This window comes from Molossus molossus, unplaced genomic scaffold (genome assembly GCF_014108415.1).
Source record: "Molossus molossus isolate mMolMol1 unplaced genomic scaffold, mMolMol1.p scaffold_m16_p_1, whole genome shotgun sequence".
Classification (NCBI taxonomy): Eukaryota; Metazoa; Chordata; class Mammalia; order Chiroptera; family Molossidae; genus Molossus; species Molossus molossus.
The window spans coordinates 188,273,479-188,289,862 of record NW_023425344.1 but is presented as its reverse complement, the minus strand read 5'-3'; the positions used below and the strand labels follow the sequence as shown (position 1 = coordinate 188,289,862).

The following is a 16,384-nucleotide window of genomic DNA, read 5'->3' as shown; positions in this document are numbered from 1 at the left end:
AGTGTGTAATGAAATAAAGTCTCCCTTCCATCCCTCTTCTCTGTATTTCCTTTCTCTTGGGGCCACCACTAAACATTTTCTTATGTGTGCTTCAAGAAATTTTCCATGCATGTAGGAACAGAGATATGTGTAGGTGTATCTTTGCTCCAAAACCCTGTTAGAACCTTCCCATGCATATGCAGTGTTCTGCCTGTGCTTGTTTTAACCTAATCATGTAACTTACAGAATATTTTATGTCAGCACATATAGACCTTTCTTATTTTTTGTGGCTGCATTGTATTTCATCGAGTCGATGAGCCGTGACTTACCATGGTATATCTACCTAGTTCTCATTGGTGGGCAAGACCCTCCACCAGCAAAAAGATTACGAGTCGTTTTATTAAGACACTTCATGCGGTTGTCTGGAATCAAACCTGCAACATCTCTGAGGTATGCCTCTAGTTAATGGGTATATTTAAAAAAATTTCTTCATCTAAGTAATTCTTGTCACCATTTGGTGGCATTTAAACTCCATATGTTTTATGGTGCCTTTGGACTTTAGATTTTATGAATTCTTTTCTTGAATGTTGGCTTATTTAGTGATTGGCTTGTGACTTTACTAAGGTAAAGGCTATCTTACAACCCCATCTGTTTTTGAAAATCCTGGTTCAAAGATTAGGTCCGTTTCAAAACCTGAAATGAAGGACACATATTATAGAGTCTTGGAATTTCCTGATTCAGTGCAATTAAATGAATTAACTTGCTTTCAGAATAGTCACATATTGCAATTCCTTCATGAGAGCAGAAGGCCTTTCCCTGACAAAAGTAAAAGCAGACTTTGTTTGTGCCAAGTGTGTGGAGCTAAGTGTCATCGTCACAGCCCATGAGGCCATCCTGAGTCCTCTTGCAGAGCTATGACACAAGCTTGCTTCAAACACCAGCCGTGAAAACAGCTGCACCCCACATGGGGAGCCGGGAGTGTCCGTTTTCATTGTTTTAGGATGATGACGAAATGCATTCACTATACAAACTAACACCTTAGAAGAAGTCTAGAAATACTTTGAACTGGAGCTTTAAAGCAAATCTTCCTGTCTGACTCCCTCCCCCCAGCCCTACTGGTCTGTCTTTTATGTGTTGTCTGTGGTGGTGAGAGTGGGTGGAACAAGAAAAATGGTGGAATTTGAAATATAGATGATTTTAATGCATTTGCAGGTCTTTATCAATTTATATTTGTCCAGCCCTGGCTGGTTTGGCTCCGCGGTTAGAGCATCGGCCTGCGGTCCTGAGAGACCCGGGTTCGGTTCCCGCTAGGGGCGTGTGCCTTGGTTGCAGTTTGTCCCCGGCCCTGGTCGGTTGTGCGGGTGGCAGCCACTCGATGTGTTCCTTTCACGTCGATGTTTCTCTCTCTCTCTCTGTTCCTCTCTCTCCCTCCCACTCTACCTGAACAAAAAATGGAAAAATGTCCTCGGGTGAGGATAAAAAAAAAAAAAAAAAATTTATACTTGTCCAGTAAGTTTGGCTGCTTCTTAGCTATGACCCTTAGAGCTCATTGAAATATATCTCTGAAGTCCTAGTTAAGTACAGTTATAATAACCTGTAAGATTATTACAGGTTATAATAGGAAATAACATGAAAAAACTCTCTTTTGACTATATTATATACATTAATTGTTCTACAGGTATATATTCAAATAAGGGGTTTAACCAAGGTATCACATACCTTTATGGTTTACCAGTATCTCCAGGCCCTTTTTCTTCAAAACCCTAATTATATCTGTAGAGTGTTACTTTTTCCTCTCTAAAATAATCTATTTTCTTCTTCTTCCTCTTCATTTAGTTTCTGGTAACTTCTTCAAGTCATAATATAACTTTCTATTGTAATCTTACTTTGTAAGGGTTATGTTCTCTTCTTAGTAAGATGATGTCCTCAACTCTAACCAAGGTGTCGGTGTGTCCACTGTGTAGGTTAATGATGAGGTTAATGCTGGGGTCGGGGTCAACATCTAGGCAATGCTGCTTATGGTTTCTTGACAAATTGCAAATTAGTTTTGGACAATATTTCTTTTGAGAAAATTTTTCTTGTGATTATGTACCTTCACAATATTTTGCTTAAAGCTCAGAAAAATATTGTGTCAGCCTATCTTGTTGCGTGGTGAAGGTTCTCCACGGCCCACAGCCCTTAGAGGTGATCTTGTGTCCCATGGAATTTGTACATTCCAGAAAAATGTAAAGATCTCAAGTATTGTTTGTTAGTGATAAGACTTTGGAGGCAAACTCTTTGGAGTATTTTTCAGGGGAGGATGTTTCATTGGGACAGGTGGAGAGAAATAGGTGACAATAGGTGGAGCAGGTGTTGAAAGATGTCTGGAATAACAAAAGGGCCTTTTGGGAAGAGGAGCTTGGAGAGACCAATAGGTATATGTTCTGGGTAGAGGGCAGGCAGGTGGCAAGAGAGAAAAAGAAAGAGAACTAGAGTGAGATAAAGTAAGGGATCCTAGGTCCATATAGTATTATAAGTACTTTCTACTTTCTTGGGCTATTAAATGACACGAGCAGATTACTAGTCAGATCTGAGCAAAGCATGGTCAAATGAATTATTCTGAATGTTTTTCTGCTTTTAGAAATATTTAGGAAGTTAGAAAGAGAGGTTAAAATACAGGTACATACTGGTGTAGGTGGGCAGGAGGGCAGTGGGCATGAAGCTTGGGCATGAGGAAAGGTATCTCACTCAGCTTTATCATTCCTCTGTATGGTGCCTATAAGACACCATGTTTACAGTCATATCAGATTGCTCCATATCAGGGATTCTTTGCATGTTCTGGGGTTTGGGAAATATTTTTCTTAAAGAGATTCTGTTCTAGTATTTTTTTTCCCCCAAGTATAGCAGTTAACTCAAGTAATTCCCTTTGATATCATCACACCTGTAAAAATATCTGTCCAAATGCTTTGGCTTTATAGAAGGGAATATTATGATACTGAACTGGAGAAAAAAGTTAGAGTTTAAGTCAGAAAATTCAGGTTTTGGTTTGTTCTCTTAAATAGTAGCTATTGCCTCTTAGCTGTGAAAACTTAACTGTCAAATGTGCACTTTGAAACGTGTGTGAGCTCCTATAGTGTCCCCTTTTCACTGTGGTTGGTTTTCCACTTGGATGGGAGAGGTAAGGCATGGTCCTTCCTAGAGCTTATAACGTACAGGTAGGAGGAATAAGAGTTTGAAAATAAAACTTAATATCATTTCAGCTTCTTCCTGAAACAGATGTACTTTCTTTATTTTTTAAATTATTTTTCAATGGCATTTTGCATTCAATATTATTTTATATTAGTTTCTGGTATACTACACTTTACAGAGTGTTCTCCAACCCTTGCCCCGATATTTCCAGTACCCACCTGGCACCATACTTAGTTATTCCAATATTACTGAAGCAGATGCACTTTCAATAGAGACTTCCAGGTCAATTCAGTAGCGGTGCAATTTCCATAAATAAACAGAGTCTACATATTGGTCTATTCACATCAACCTTTGTCTGAGATTCTGTCCCCTATGAAGTGTCGCTAATGTTCCAAAGGAGGTGTCCCCAGGGAAAATAAACCGGCACATAACCTGTACCTATAAAGATAAATACAAGGAGATTTGGAAGGCTTGTTAGGGTCTCCTGGTGTCTTTGAGCTAGATAAAGTGCAGGAAAGTATGGCTTTGGAAAAATGATTGAATTCTGGCTAGAGATGAAAATGCTGCCGTTGAAAACTTTCCAGAACAACATGTACTTGGATCCGTATTAAAGAAAAATTTTTTGAGTGTTTAAGCCAAATGACCCAGCAGGGTTGATAGTGTGAGGCATATTTCACAGTTGTATAAATATTTAAAACTGTTTTCCAGCCTATAAAACAAGTAAATTAGGTTGTTTTTAAAACTGCATAATGAAATTAACCTGCCTACCTAGACTTGTTGGGGAACCTGCCCGTCATCCCAGCCTTCTCTCCTAAAAGGGTACCACTGAGAAAACAAGTTTGATGAAGGCTTCCAACTTGGGGGGAAAAGCTGGTTTACTGGGGTTTCAGAGAATTTCAAAGGGGTGATTAGCATCACGATATACTACCATAGGTGGTCTGTTTCCAGGTGGCCTGTCTGCCTAAATTGTCAGTAGGGGTCCAGCCAACTAGATACAATAGCTTTTCATGAAAACTCCTTTCGACTGGCTGAAGGATAGACTCAGCGCTCCAGGATGCACAGCAGCCCCAGAGAAAGCAGTGCAGCTCTTACAGTGCCGGCTCATCTCTGAGCTGTTGGACCGCCATCAGGATGCCACCAAGTCCGCCCTTAGCCACAGGGCTGTGGATGATTTGTAGGTGGTCTTTCTCGTTTGGTATTAGGAGGCTTCTTGTCCTTTACAAAAGGCCTTCTTGTCCTTTGCATTTATGCTTACCTGCATTTCAGCTGTTGCTGTGGTCCATTCTCCCTTGCCTCCGAGACCACTGTAATTAAAGAGACGGGGAAAGACTACCCATACTTTTCTCTGATTAGACTTCTGTCTCCTCATTCACTTCTTGCCTTCAGTTAAACGAACTTCTGAAACAATAGCAGTGATGTTTTAACATTTATTAATAACAGAGTTTGAAAAGAATGTCAGTGACTGAATTTATCCTCCCTCCAACCCCTCCTTAACTTAGTGTTCTGGCCAAGGAAATGCAAGCAATAGGTTCTATATAAAGCTGGCACCATGGGGTGGTAGAAAGAGCACCCAATCATCTTGAGTTTAGCCCCAGGAATACCACTAACTCTCTGGGAATCCTTGGGCAAATCAGTTGACTTCTCTGGCCCTTAGTCCCCTATCACTCAGGTAAAAGATTTTGTCATGTAAGGTCCTTTGAACTGAGCACTCTAGAAAAGCCTTGTCTGCTTCTTTTGTCATATGATGATCCACTGTGAATACTTTCCCTGGATTCTTTTCTGTTCCTGAAAAAAACTAATTTTGTTTTTGTTCATAGACTGCAGAATGAAAAATGGATGAATGTCAAAGTGGGAGACATCATTAAACTGGAAAATAACCAATTTGTTGCTGTGAGTATTTAGCATTATTTGAATAATGTATCTCAGATGAAAATAGCATATCACTGCAGTATTTATATTTGCAAATTTAGTAAATCTATACTAATCCAGAGTAATTAAAGAGGGAATGCCAAGATGTATTTGTAAAAAGTCTCAATTATAAAATTGGATAGGTCAGTTGGTTAGAGCTTTGTCCTGACATGCCAAGGTTGTGGGTTTGATTCTCCATCAGGGCACATACAAGAATCAACTAACAAATGCATAAATAAGTGGAACAAATCGATGTCTCTTTCTCTCCTAGCAATACAAAAAATTAAAAGACATATTGATTGCCCTGGCCGGTTTGGCTCAGCGGTTAGAGTGTCGGCCTGCGGTCCCGAGAGACCCGGGTTCGATTCCCGCTAAGGGCATGTACCTCGGTTGCAGTTTGTCCCCGGCCCTGGTTGGTCGTGCGGGTGGCAGCCACTCGATGTGTCCCTTTCACATCGATATTTCTCTCTCTCTCTCTCTTCCTCTCTCTCCCTCCCACTCTATCTGAACAAAAAATGGAAAAATGTCCTCAGGAGAGGATTAAAAAAACAAACAAACAAACAAACAAAAAGACATATTGATTAATTACTTTAATGACATGGTAACTCAGATAAGGCTGTGTGATTATCACCTTCTCTATCTCCTTTGGGATCACTTGCATTAATAGAAACAAAATATTTAAAATCATTGGATGTAAATAAGAGCTTTTAAAATGCTATAGCATACTTAAAAACAGTTTGTCCTCCCATAATTTGAATACTATCCCTCTATAATGAAATTAATAATGTTAATTTGCAGTATACTTGAAAAAAAAAATAGACTAGAAGAAGAGAAAATGTATGCTCTCTCTGAATGACCACAATCAGAAAATTCCTATTATTGTTTTGAATTATTAAAATCCTGGTTATGAGGGGTTTGCTTTATATATCAAATGAAAGGGCTAGAAAGATGAATTTGACCTCAGCTGCAGTCCTGGCAAGGACAGGTTGTGGCTCTCTCTGGACCCATCAGGCTGTCTCGTCTAGTCTTTTTCAGCACCTTCCTCGGCCATCCTTCCAGAGAGGCCAATTTGTGTTCTAATTGCCCTTTGTTTTAAGTTTTATAGCTGCAAGTCAGAGTTACTCGTTTCACTGTAATTTCTAAAAATAAACGCTCCTTTACAAAAATATGTGACACAGTAGGAAAGTTGGCAATTTTTAGAGAAAGATTTTTTTTGAAACATTGATCTGAGCTGTACTGAAGAAGAATCTTTTTGCTTAAGGGTAGATGTTCAACATACTATTTTCTACATGAAAAAACCTAAATGGCCAATGTTCTGTTTATAAACAATTACTAATTTGTGGGGGTGAAATATATGGTCAAAGATTTTTTTTTTTAAAGAAGAAAGGGCTTATCCATGAGTAAATGCTATGATGGTCATTATTATTCGCCCCCTTTTCTCCTCTTCTTTTAGCCATCTTTTCATTTGTCTTCTCAAATCAATTTAAATATAAAAGACAAAAAATAATGATAGATCTAGTACATATTATTTTATAACATGCATTTGTTGGATGTGAAATTTAAGTTTCAAATAAAAATATTACCTATAATTTTACATTTTCATGACTTTATTTTGATTTTTGTCCATATTAACATATTTTCCCCTAAGTGTACTCATACTGCATGATGACTATTCTAGACTTTTATTTATTTTTGGACTACAAAAAAAGAAAAAAGAAAAAATAATATTATAGATGATAAAGAAGACAAAGAATTCCATGTGTGGAATGGCTTAAGAACATAAAAGGAGACCCAAGTACGGTATTCCAATGAGTTCTACAAACTTGTTTTTCCTCTAGGTTGTAGGGCCACCATACCAATATTTTCACCTTTGTAATTTTGGTTTTTGAACATCAACAAAGCAAAACGAAGTAGAGCAAAATGCTTTATTTTCTAAATTATTACTCCAGTGATTTTATAGTCAACCAGAGGAAAGAATATACATTTTGGGCTCAGAGTTCTGAAATCTAGTCCCAGGTCTGCCACATATATAAATGAGATCATATAATATTTGTCTTTTTTAGTAAAATTTTAGTTTTTAAATTGCTGAATAATATTCCATTGTATATATACACACAAATATATATATATTTCATATTTTCTTTATCCATTTATCTACTGATAAACCAGTAGTTCTACTTCTGCGCATTTATCTAAAGAAAATAAAAACATTAAATCTAAAAGATATATGTACCCCTATGTCCAGTGTGGCATTATTTACAATAGCCAACATGTGGAACCAAAATCCCTTATTTTAATATAAAATTTGAAACGACGTAAAACAAACAACTTCTCAATCTAGAAAGGTACCAGAATTTAAAAACTGAATTGTGGTAAATTATTTCCAAAGCTCAAATGGATAACCACATAGAATGATTTATCTCTGTCAGAAACCAACTACTCAGTCTCTGAATGTTTCCCACTGTCTTTGACCACATTTGTAGTCCATCTTGCCCTCTTGCCTCGTTCCTGCTTTCTTTCTCTTTCCTCTTCCTGACATCTAACCATCCTTTTTTTTTAAAAATTTTGTTTTTCTTGAAACTTTTTTTTAAATCTCCTTCTCTCTCTTATTTTTTCTGTTGTTTTCAACTTCCTCCTTCTACTTTACTTCTGTCTTTCCCCATCTTCTTTGCCTGCCCCCTGTTCTTCACCGATACTACAAAGAAATTAAAGTATGTACATATACATATTTCAATGTATCTAATTTATCACTCCTATCAAGTAGTGAGCCATATGGCCTCTGAAACTGCTGAGCTTGAGTAATGATTAAAGATAGAAACCAGAATTTTATATATTTCTTGCAAAAAAGTAAATGAAGTGCTTATTTCTCTTTGTACCCCCTGCCCTTGCTTATGTTCTAATGGTCAAGGGTATGCACAACAGGAACAGGTAAGTAGAGGGAGGGTTTGCTTCAGGGCACAGAACAGAGAGGTGGGATAGGCTTTCACCTCACTCACTTTTTCTAGGCTCACCTGGCTCATTAATGGAGGGATGATACAGCATAGAAGGCTTTCAACCAATCTTCCCTTCTCAAGTGTTCTTTATCCTTATTTTTGAAAATAGGCTGATCTGCTTCTCCTATCAAGTAGTGAGCCGTATGGCCTCTGTTATATTGAAACTGCTGAGCTTGATGGGTAAGTTATTAAAGTTAGAATAATTAATTAGATCGGTTTTTAATTTATTTAAGAGTAATAGCTTTAGGAACAGGACTTAAGTTAAATCTTAATCCTTATTCTTCATTTTATTTTTGCGGAAGAAATAGGAGTCTAAATTGCAAAGCCCATTTGCTAATTACTTTGTAGATTTTTTGAAAACTCTATCTTTTCTCTTGAATTTATTTTCTTTCAGAAACAGTGAACCAAACATGTATATAAACAATATCACACAGGGACTCTTCACTGAGATTCCTCAGGAAGGTTCTTTTTGGAGTTGATTGGCTTGTTTTTAATTTCATGTGATTCTCCAAGGAAAATAAGAGGAGTAGTAATCAAGATCTGAGGAAAGAAAGACCAATGTTACTGTAGAAGGCAACTGGACTTTTGGAACTGGACTAAATGAAGACAGGGAAAGAAAAAAAAAGAAATGTAGCATGATGTAGCTTTGACACTGATGTTAATTTAGAACTTAGTTATAGACCATAGAGTAGTTCTGTTTCAGTCGATTCGAGTTGTCTGTCTGGCATAAGAACATTTATTGAATGCTTACATTTTAAAGATACCATATGTTCTATAGGTGGATCTTATTTAATCCTGAAGTAAGTACTATATATAAGCCTCATTGTATAAAGAAGAAACCAAGTCTTAGAGAGACTAAGTAATTTGTCCCAAACTTCAGAATCTGGCAGCCTGACAAAAGAGCCCATGGTTTTAATGATTGCCTCTCAAATCGAGAGAAAAAAGTTATAGCAATAAACATATAATTGAAAAGAGAAAAAAAACCTCAAATCACTCCCATCTCAAGAACATAGAAAATAGCAAAATAAATCCAAAGCTAGCAGAAGGAAGGAGGTGAAAACAAGAGCAGAAATCAATGAACTTGAAAACAGGAAACTAAGGAAGACAATGAAACAAAAAAGCTGGTTCTTTGAAAACATTATAAAATTGAAAAACCTTTAGCAAGACTGAAAAAGAAAAAAGAGAAGACACAAATTAATAATATCATGAATGGACCAGGAGATATTACATCAGATCCTGTAGACATCAGAAGTATAAGAAAATACTACAAACAACTCTATACACATAAATTTAACAGCATAGTTGAAATGGACTACTTTGTTAAAAAACAATCATAACTCATCCAATATGAAATAGATAATTGGAATAGCTTTATAGTCATTAAGGAAATTGAATTAAAATGTAAAACATAGAAAACTATAAAACTTTTAAAGAAATACAGGAGAAAAATATCTAAGATCTAGGACTAGTCAGAGTTCTTAGGCTTGACACAAAACTCGTGATACATAAAAAATGAAAATTAGATAAACTGGACTTCATCAAATTAAAAACTTTTGCTGTGCAATCAACCCAGTTAAGAGGATAAAAAAATAAACTATACACTAGGAGAAAATATTTGCAAACCATCTATCTGACAAAGAACTTGTATCTTGAATATGTAAAAAATGCTCAAAAGTCGATGGTAAAAAATTCCAAACAATTTAATTAGAAAATTGGCAAATTGTATGAAGAAACATTTCACCAAAGATGACATACAGATGTCAAATAAGCACATGAAAAAATATTCAACATCATTTGCCATTAAGGAAATTAAAATTAAAACCACAATAAGATATCACCACATACGTATCAGAATGGCTCAAATAAAAACATAGTGACAACTCCAAATGCTGGCAAGGATTTAGAGAAACAGGATCACTCACACATTGCTGATGGGAATGTAAAATGCTACAATCACTCTGGAAAACAGTTTGGCAGTTTCTTAAAAAACTAAACATGCAACTGCCATACAACCCAGCAATTTCACTTCTGGGCATTTATCCCAGATAAAGGAAGACTTATGATTACATGAAAACTTGCACACAGATGTTTATGGAAGCTTTATTTTGTTTAGAAACAACCTTATGCCCTTCAACATGTGAATGGTTGAACAAACTATGGTATATCCATATCACGAAATACCACTGAGCAATAAAAAGGAATGAACTATTAATATATACCACAACCTGAATGAATCTTCTGAAAATTATGTTGAGTGAAAAATGCAACTCCCTAAAGGTCACACACACTGTATTATTCTACTTCTATAACATTCTTGAAATGGCAAAATTACAGAAATGGACAACAGACTGGTGGTGGCTGGGAGTTAAAGATGGATGGGTGGAGACAGGGAAGTGGGTGTGGCTATGAAGGGCAACCTGAGAAATCCCTGTGGTGATGGAAATACTCTGTATTTTGACTGTGTCATTGTCAATATCCTGGTTGTGATATTGTGATATAGTTTTGCAAGATTTTACCATTAGGGGAAACCGAGTAAAGGGCACACAAGATCTTTCAGTGTTGTTTCATGTGCTGAAAATTATTTGGCAGTTTATCAAGATACTGAGGCCCATTAGGGAAGAGTATGGCATGGCAATGAAGGTATTAATCTGGAGTCTTAGAAAATATGTTATTATCATAAGGCATATGCACGACTACCTTTAGTTTCTACATCTGAAGGTGGAAGTGAGATACTGGAGAGCAGCTTGAGGAAGTAACTTAAAATGATGAAATACTTAGATGAATGACATGATGTATTGAGTAGGGTAATGGAATGAAGACCGCCTGGCCTAGTTGGTGTGACTGACTGCTTTTAGTATTTGAAAAGTTGTTTAAATGAGTGGACACGTTAGTCCTTTAGTTTCAGCACCACTATCTCACTTTTGTCCATTAAGCCCAGCTCAATTTCTGCCTCAGTTATGAAGTTCTTTACTATCTCAAGCCCTACTCATGTCTGCCTCCTAGGAATTAATAGATTTTAATCCATGAGATTACTTTTAAACAAAGTAACTTCAATTGTACATCCGACTTTCCTGCAGAAAGCTATTTTACCAATGAGCATTCCTTGAATTGGGTTCATATTGTCTTAACATCATTGTGAAAATCATTTTTGGGAAGTTTAGATTAAATGCCTTCTCAGAACATAATGAACAAAATAAGCTGTCAACAAAAAGAGATTCAGAATCATGGAAGTAGGGAACAGACTGACAAACCTCAGAGGGATGGGGATGGGAGGGGTGGAAGGGGTGGAAAGAGATAAATCAAAGCACTTATATGCATATATGCAAAACCAATCAACATGGACATTAGGCTGGGGAAGGCAGAAGGGGGATGGGAGCAGGAAGTAGGGAGTCAATGGGGAAAAATGGGGACATCTGTAATACTTTCAACAATAGAATAAATAAATAAATATCCTCTTAGGTATCTGCTTCTTGGTTCTCTAAATTCTATTATTTCATGGTTTGACATGTACTTCCAAAAGGTGATATCTGCCTTTTTACCTACCACTTGTTTTCTTCAAGAGGACAATAATAACCCTCATGGGGCAGCATTGAATCTCTTGTATTCCATCAGTATTTGTTGACCGAATGAACCTACTACTAAACATTTTCATAAAAGATAGAACTCTGAAAATAAGCTACAGGAGAAAAGAATTCGCTTGAACTCAGTGAGAAAACTGGCACGGCAAGCTCTTAAACACACAGTGTGAGTGATGGTCGGAGAATCTTCACTGCTGGTCATTTCATGGACACCAGAGAGCAGCCATCCAACGTATGTGTGGTCCTGCCTGGAAGAAGATCACCAGCTCACTGCGCCTTGCTGAGTCCCTGTTCGGTTGTTGGATTTTAGACTTACAGGATTCTTGGCTTGATTTTCCAAAAAGAAAAAAAAAAAAAAAAGAAAGCTGTATACCTTTTTCCATTTAAATTTCAGATACGGTGGAATTAGTCATGACCATTTTTTGCAAGTAAAGCTCCTATGTAGATAATAGACGCAGGGGTGATACTGGCCTCCTTTATTTGGCAGTTGTGTTTTGTAACTCATGCATGACATCTGAGTGGGTTCGAATGAAACCATATTTATTATGTCCTCTGTTGTTTCAAATAGCAGAACAGATTACTGTGTTGTTATACAGATGGGCCGTGGTTGGAAGGCCAATTCTTAGGAGCCTCCAAAGCCCTGTCCGCTTTCCTGAGACAGTGTCCAAGATGTGAATGACATCGACAGGGAGCTTCTTGAAACTCGTGTTGGATTTTGCATGTGCTGTACCCCCCAGTTGCTTTGTATATTAACACTGTTGGGCTGCTCCATGTAAAAATTTATGTCATGTCAATTAATTTCACAGGGAGACGAACCTTAAAGTTCGCCATGCACTACCAGTTACTTCAGAACTTGGAGAAGACATTAGGAGACTTGCAAAGTTTGATGGTGAGTATTTAAAATAGACAAACAAAATTTCAAAATCTAAAAGCTTTTGTAACAAAAAATAGTAACACACTAATTATCTGAAACCCAATTTATGGTTTGTTTGGTTTTTATTTGGTGAAAGGACATAAAATTCTCCAGGCATCAGAGCCTGCAATCTCTACTCACGCTAAAAAGTAAAAATGTTTACCAAGGGAGAATGACTTTATCAGTTCATCATTCACTTCACCCTTGTTTCCTCTTCTCTAGATTGTGTTCCCTCGAGTCCCTCACTACCCTTACTTGCCTTACCTTTGCCTCCCTGGTGCCCTGTGTAGATTTGCTGAGGATGAATACAGGCCACACTTTTATTTCTAATTCTAGGTCTATGACTGCATAACAAAGACCAAATGCTAGACTGAAAACTTGGTGAAGACAGTAATCTTACCTCATATATTTCTGTATCTTTCATAGTGCCTGGCATAATATCTTAAAGATAGTAGGTGTTTAGAAAGAATATTCTAATTTATTATTCAGTCGGTCAGTTGTTGCCCTTTATTTTATTTTATTTTTTTAAACTTATCTTTATTGTTGAATGTATTACAGATGTTCCTTCTTTTTCTCCTATTGACCCCCTCCTCCCCGATCCCGCCCCCCTCCTGCCTTTCCCCACATTGTTGTCTGTGTCCATTGGTTATGCATATATGCATTTAAGTTCTTTGGTTTATTTCTTCCCATCCTCATCCCCCCTTTCCTTTGAGGTTTGTCAGTCTAACAACCAATTTGTACTTTTTTTTTTATCCTTACCTGAGGACATTTATCTTCAGATAGAGTGGGAGGGAGAGAGGGAAGAGAGAGAGAGAGAGAGAGAGAGAGAGAGAGAGAGAGAGAAGTGAGAGAGACACATCGATTGGTTGCCACCCACACAGCCGGGGCTGGAGACAAACTGCAACCGAGGTACATGCCCTTAGCGGGAACCGAACCCAGGTCTCTCGGGACCGCAGGCGGATGCTCTAACCGCTGAGCCAAACCGGCCAGGGCCCAATTTGTACTTTTTAATCCCTTCACCTTTTTCACCCATTTCCCCAACACGTCTCTCATCTGGCAACCAACAAAATGTTCTCTGTATCTGTGAGAATGTTTCTGTCCTGCTTGCTCATTTTGTTTGTAGATTCAATTGTTGATAGATATGTATTTATTGCCATTTTGTTTGTTCATGTTTTTTATCTTTTTCTTCAAGAAGACCCTTCAACATTTCATATAATAATGGTTTGGTGGTGGTGAACTCCTTTAGCTTTTTCTTATCTGGGAAACTCTTTATATGGCCATCGATTCTACATGACAGCTTTGCAGGATAGAGTAATCTTGGTTGTAGGTTCTTGCTTTTCATCACGCTGAATATTTCTTGCCACTCCCTTCTGGCTTGCAAAGTTTCTTTAGAGAAATCAGCTGACAGTCTTATGGGAACTCCCTTGTAGATAACTAACTGCTTTTCTCTTGCTGCTTTTAAGATTCTCTCTTTGTCTTGAAACTTTTGCATTTTGATGATGATGTGTCTTGGTGTGGGCCTCTTGGGGTTCATCTTGTTTGGGACTCTCTGTGCTTCCTGGACTTGTATGTCTGTTTCCTTCACCAAGTTAGGAAAGTTTTCTGTCATTATTGTTTCAAACAGGTTTTCAATTTCTTGTTCTCTTTCTTCTCCTTTGGCACCCCCAAGATGCAAATGTTGGCACACTTGAAGTTGTCCCAGAGGCTCCTTACACTATCCTCATCTTTTTGGATTCTTTTTTCTTTTTGCTGTTCTGATTGGGTGTTTTCTGCTTCCTTATATTCCAAATTGATGATTTGCTTCTTGGCTTTACCTACTCTACTATTGAATCTGTGTAAATTATTCTTTATTTTAGTTAGTGCTTTCTTCATTTCTGACTGTGCATCCTTTATTTCTGACTGGTCCTTTTTTATGCTCTTGAGGTCCTCACTAAGTTTACTGAAGTTCTCACTAAGTTCATTGAACATCCTTATAAGCAGTGTTTTGAACTCTGTATCTGTTAGGTTGCTTATCTCCATTTCACTTAGTTCTTTTCCTGGAGTTTTGTTCTGTTCTTTCATTTGGGACCTGTTATTTTGTCTCCTCATTTTGGCTATCTCCCTGTGCTTGTTTTTATGTATTAGGTAGAGTTGCTATATCCCCTGAGCTTCCTAGGGTGGCCTGTTGTAGCAGGTGTCCTGTAGGGTCCAGTGGGACGGCCTCCCTGATCTCACAGCTGGGCCCTCGAGGTGCACCCCAAATGTGGACTTTACACTCTTCTGTTGTAATTGAGTCTTGATTGCTGTTGGCACGTCAATGAGAGGGTTTTACTCAGGCTGATCAGCTATAAGGATTGGCTGTAACCACTATCTATCGACCTCTGACTACCTTGGATGATCAGCTGTGCGGGGGTCCACCACACAAAGCAAGACTTATTTGAGCAAGACTCTGGTACCCACTGAGTCCATTCCTTGAATGTGTCACTTGTGGAGGTGGTTGGGTAGTGGTGCTTCACAGCGTTCTGAAGCTGTCCACCGAGTGTGCTGGCTCTGGGGCCAGGTTAGCCACTGCCTGTGTTCTACCCGAGACCACCAGGCATAAGCTACAAAGTGATCTGCAGATGGCTGCTTCTTGTGCTGGGTTTGGAGGTGCCCAGGAAAAGCCAAATTGTGAACCAAGGCTGGCTGCTTCTAGTGCCAGGCCTGAGGCCACTTAACAAGAGGTATGGGGCTAGCTGAGACCAGATGCTGATTGCATGAAAGAATTTAGGAAAACCTGAAGCAGGATCCAAGACAGGCCAATCCTATCATAAAGCAACTGGCAACAACTTGGGTGGACCTGAAAGTTGGGTGGGGCAGGGCTTCAGGGAATCACCAGGGTGGGGCAGACTGTGTGAGCCAGGTTGCTGGAGTCCCAGATATGGCGGCTGTCTGCCACCCCAGGGCAGGGCTCACCAAAGGAACAAAGGCCTCTGACAGCATGTCTGTCCAGGAGAAAGCTGCCTCTCCAGCCCTTGCCCCAATGCCAAACAACTTAGTTCTTCCCCATATATCTCTGGTGCCTTTCAAGCTGCCTCCCCCCGCGGGAGCCCAGAGGGTGTGAGTCCGAGTAAGTCTGTGTGCAGGCCCTTTAAGAGGAGCTGCCTGGGGCTTCAGAAGCCTCAGCCTCCCTCAGCCTCAGTTCCCACTGGTTTTTCCAGCAAGAAGTTATGGGGACTACTCTCCTGGCACTGGAACCCTGAGCAGGGTTCCTGGTGTGGGACGGGGACCCCTCACTCCTCAGGGAGGACCTTCCCAGCTGAGGTCTCTCCTGACTTTTATCCGCCACACATGGGTGTGGGACCAGCCCGTCTGCCTCCGCCCCTCCTACCAGTCTTGACATGGCTGCTGCTTTAATTCTGTAGTTGTAGGACTTCCATTCAGTTTGATTTCAGGCGGTTTTGAATGGTGGTGGTTCTGTGATTTAGTTGTATCTTTGATGTGGTTGTGGGAGGATGCCATACTGCAGTTACCTACCTGCCATCTTGACCGGAAGTCCATTGCCCTTTATTTTAGATTACGGTTTTGTTATCATCATCTTCACACCATTCAACCCAGTTCCCTGCTGCTCAGCCTGGACTCTCCCTGCCTTTTCTTTCCCAGCTATGTCTTGTTCTTTTCTGTTAAAGCTGTCAGAGAAAAACAAAATCCTTCAAGTCCAAGGAAAGAACCATTAATATAGTAGGACAGTAGGCACCATGACAGGCTGTGGAATCTGTGGGGCCTTCCTGCCAGTGGTCTCCTGCTTTTACACACTTGTAGGCCTGGCCTTGAACATCAGTATTTACATACAGATTGGTTTTATTTGTTAACGAATCTTTATGAGT

General features: G+C 38.8%; 1 protein-coding gene across 8 annotated transcripts in view; it reads left to right on the top strand.

Moving 5' to 3' along the window:
* Positions 1-16,384, top strand: part of ATP8B4 (ATPase phospholipid transporting 8B4 (putative)) — a 254,349-nt gene that overhangs the window by 108,197 nt on the left and 129,768 nt on the right. For all 8 annotated transcript variants that reach the window (XM_036258122.1, XM_036258114.1, XM_036258105.1 and 5 more), the window contains 3 exons: positions 4,965-5,037; positions 8,158-8,228; positions 12,433-12,515. In XM_036258122.1, coding sequence (XP_036114015.1) covers positions 4,965-5,037; positions 8,158-8,228; positions 12,433-12,515 — 227 coding nt within the window. The remainder of the gene's footprint in view (positions 1-4,964; positions 5,038-8,157; positions 8,229-12,432; positions 12,516-16,384) is intronic.